The sequence below is a fragment of the Phocoena phocoena genome, chromosome 19, assembly GCF_963924675.1.
Source record: "Phocoena phocoena chromosome 19, mPhoPho1.1, whole genome shotgun sequence".
Taxonomy (NCBI): Eukaryota; Metazoa; Chordata; class Mammalia; order Artiodactyla; family Phocoenidae; genus Phocoena; species Phocoena phocoena.
In genome coordinates this window covers 33,076,026-33,078,371 of record NC_089237.1, presented here as the reverse complement: position 1 = coordinate 33,078,371, position 2,346 = coordinate 33,076,026, and the positions used below count along the sequence as shown (strand labels likewise).

The following is a 2,346-nucleotide window of genomic DNA, read 5'->3' as shown; positions in this document are numbered from 1 at the left end:
GCATCTGGAGACCTTGACCAAAGGTCGCCGTGGGCTTCTTACCTTAAACAGTTGCTTCACCCTCAAGGAGGATGACGAGAAAGCAGAAAGGAAGGCAGAGCTCCCACTTACGTAGCCAAGCAGGACCTGTGTGCCGAGAGAATTGTAGCCATGTGGGGAAAGTTTTGTCCAGAATGTCTAGTGCTCTCTCCCCAGTATCCTTCAGCCAGTCTCACACCATTGTGCTTTTCTTCCCTAGTGGAGCACGATTCCCAAAATGAAGGCCAGGGCCCCTTGCCCAGTGGGCCCGCGGAGCACTTTGCTGCATTACCACCAGGTGGATGGAGGACTGAGCGTCCAGGGTGGCCTCAGGAGCATACTCCTTACTGGGATCCTTGCCTCGGCAGTCATACAGCACGCAGGAGATGAGGAAAACCAGGAGCAAGATGACATAGCTCGCAACTAGGATGATCAGGTTCAAGGTGACAGGGTCAATCTCCAGGTAAAATTCCATCGCATCCCTCACGGTTGGGAAGTGGGTCTAGAGAAAGGCAGTGGGGCCAGTTTGGGGGTTGCTGGAAGCAAACCCCGGCTCGATGGAATAGCTACATTGGCTCTGCAATAAAAATACATTAATCCTCACTGCTTCAGGAGACCTCACAGATTAAAGCTGCCTGGTTTAATAACTTAAGCTCTTCTGTTAATACTACAGCCACCAAAGCACAGAAACTGTCTCATCAACTCACCTATGCAGAGAGAAAGAGAAAAAGAGACATGGTTCATGTTACCAAAGTGTGGTATGTAAGCAGGAGGTCCATATAATTCAATGCCCAAACACGGAGTTTTGGTGAACAAAAGTAAGTGCTGTTAATAAGCACACTGTTAAAAACTGGATTGTCCTGGAAAAATTGTGAAGTATGGTCACCCTTTATGTAAGGGAAGTTTATTTATTTCATTTTATTTTTTAAATTAAATAAAATATTTTATTAGTTTCAGGTGTACGACATAGTGATTGAATATTTTTATAGATTATACTCCATTTAAAGTTTTATAAAATATTTGCTATATTCCCTGTGATGTACAATATATCTGTGTATCTTATTCTTTTTACATATAATAGTTTGTACCTCTTAATACCCTACCCATGCCTTGCCCTCCCCCCACTGGTAGAGCTTGTTTTCTGTATCTGTGAGTCTGTTTTTGTTTTGTTATATTTATTTGTTTGTTTGTTTGTTTTTGGATTCCACATATAAGTGATAATATACAGTATTTGTTTTTCTCTGACTTATTTCACTAAGCATAATACTCTCCAGGTCCATCTGTGTTGTTGCAAATGACAAAATTTCAGTCTTTTTTATGGTTAATATGTAAATATGTGTATATACACCACATCTTCTTTATCCATTCATCTGTTGATGGACACTTAGGTTGCTTCCATATCTTGGCTATTATAAATAATGCTGCTATGAACATTGGGGTGCATATATCTTTTCAAATTAGTGTTTTCATTTTCTTTGGATATATACACAGGAGTGGAATTTCTGGGTCATGTGGTAGTTCTATTTTTAGTTTTTTTGAAGAATCTCCATAGTCTTTTCCAATGGCTGCACCAGTTTACATTCCCACCAATGGTGCACAAGGGTTCACTTTTCTCCACATCCTTGCTAATGTTTATTTGTGGTCTTTTTGATGATAGCCATTCTGACCTGTATGAGATGCTGTCTCATTGTGGTTTTGATTTGTGGTTTCCCTGATGATTAGCAATGTTGAGTATCTTTTCATGCGCCTGTTGGCCATCTGTATGTCTTCTTTGAAGAACTGTCTATTCAAGTCTTCTGCCCATTTTTTAATCAGGTGGTTTGTTTTTTATATTGAGTTGTATGAGTTGTTTATACATTTTGGACATTAACTCTTATGCGGGCCTCTCACTGTTGTGGCCTCTCCCGTTGCGGAGCACAGGCTCCGGACGCACAGGCTCCGGACGCACAGGCTCAGCGGCCATGGCTCATGGGCCCAGCCGCTCTGTGGCATGTGGGATCTTCCCGGACCAGGGCACGAACCCTTGTCCCATGCATCGGCAGGTGGACTCTCAACCACTGCGCCACCAGGGAAGCCCTGGACATTACCTCTTTATCAGACATATCCTTTGCAAATATTTTCTCCCACTCAGTAGGTTGTCTTTTTGTTTTGCTGATGGTTTCCTTTATTATGCAAAAACTTTTAATTAGGCCCCATTTGTTTATTTTTGCTTTTGTTTCCTTTTCTATCTAAGGGAGGTTTTGGGGTTTTATTTTTCTATTTTATTTATTTATTTATCTTTGCGTTGGGTCTTGGTTGCTGCACGCGGGCTTTCTCTACTTGTGGCGA

The 2,346-nt window shown here is 41.9% G+C and overlaps 1 protein-coding gene across 1 annotated transcript; it reads right to left on the bottom strand.

Annotated features, from left to right (window-relative positions):
• Nucleotides 1–211: 211 nt before the first annotated feature.
• On the bottom strand, nucleotides 212–493 carry SMIM36 (small integral membrane protein 36). Its single transcript, XM_065898141.1, has one exon. The coding sequence runs from the start codon at nucleotides 491–493 to the stop codon at nucleotides 212–214; it is 282 nt and encodes a 93-aa protein (XP_065754213.1).
• Between the last annotated feature and the right edge of the window lie 1,853 nt (nucleotides 494–2,346).

Coding starts and splice junctions, on each gene's coding strand:
- SMIM36 (XM_065898141.1), bottom strand. CDS start 493: ATGGAATTTTACCTGGAGATTGACCCTGTCACCTTGAACCTGATCATC.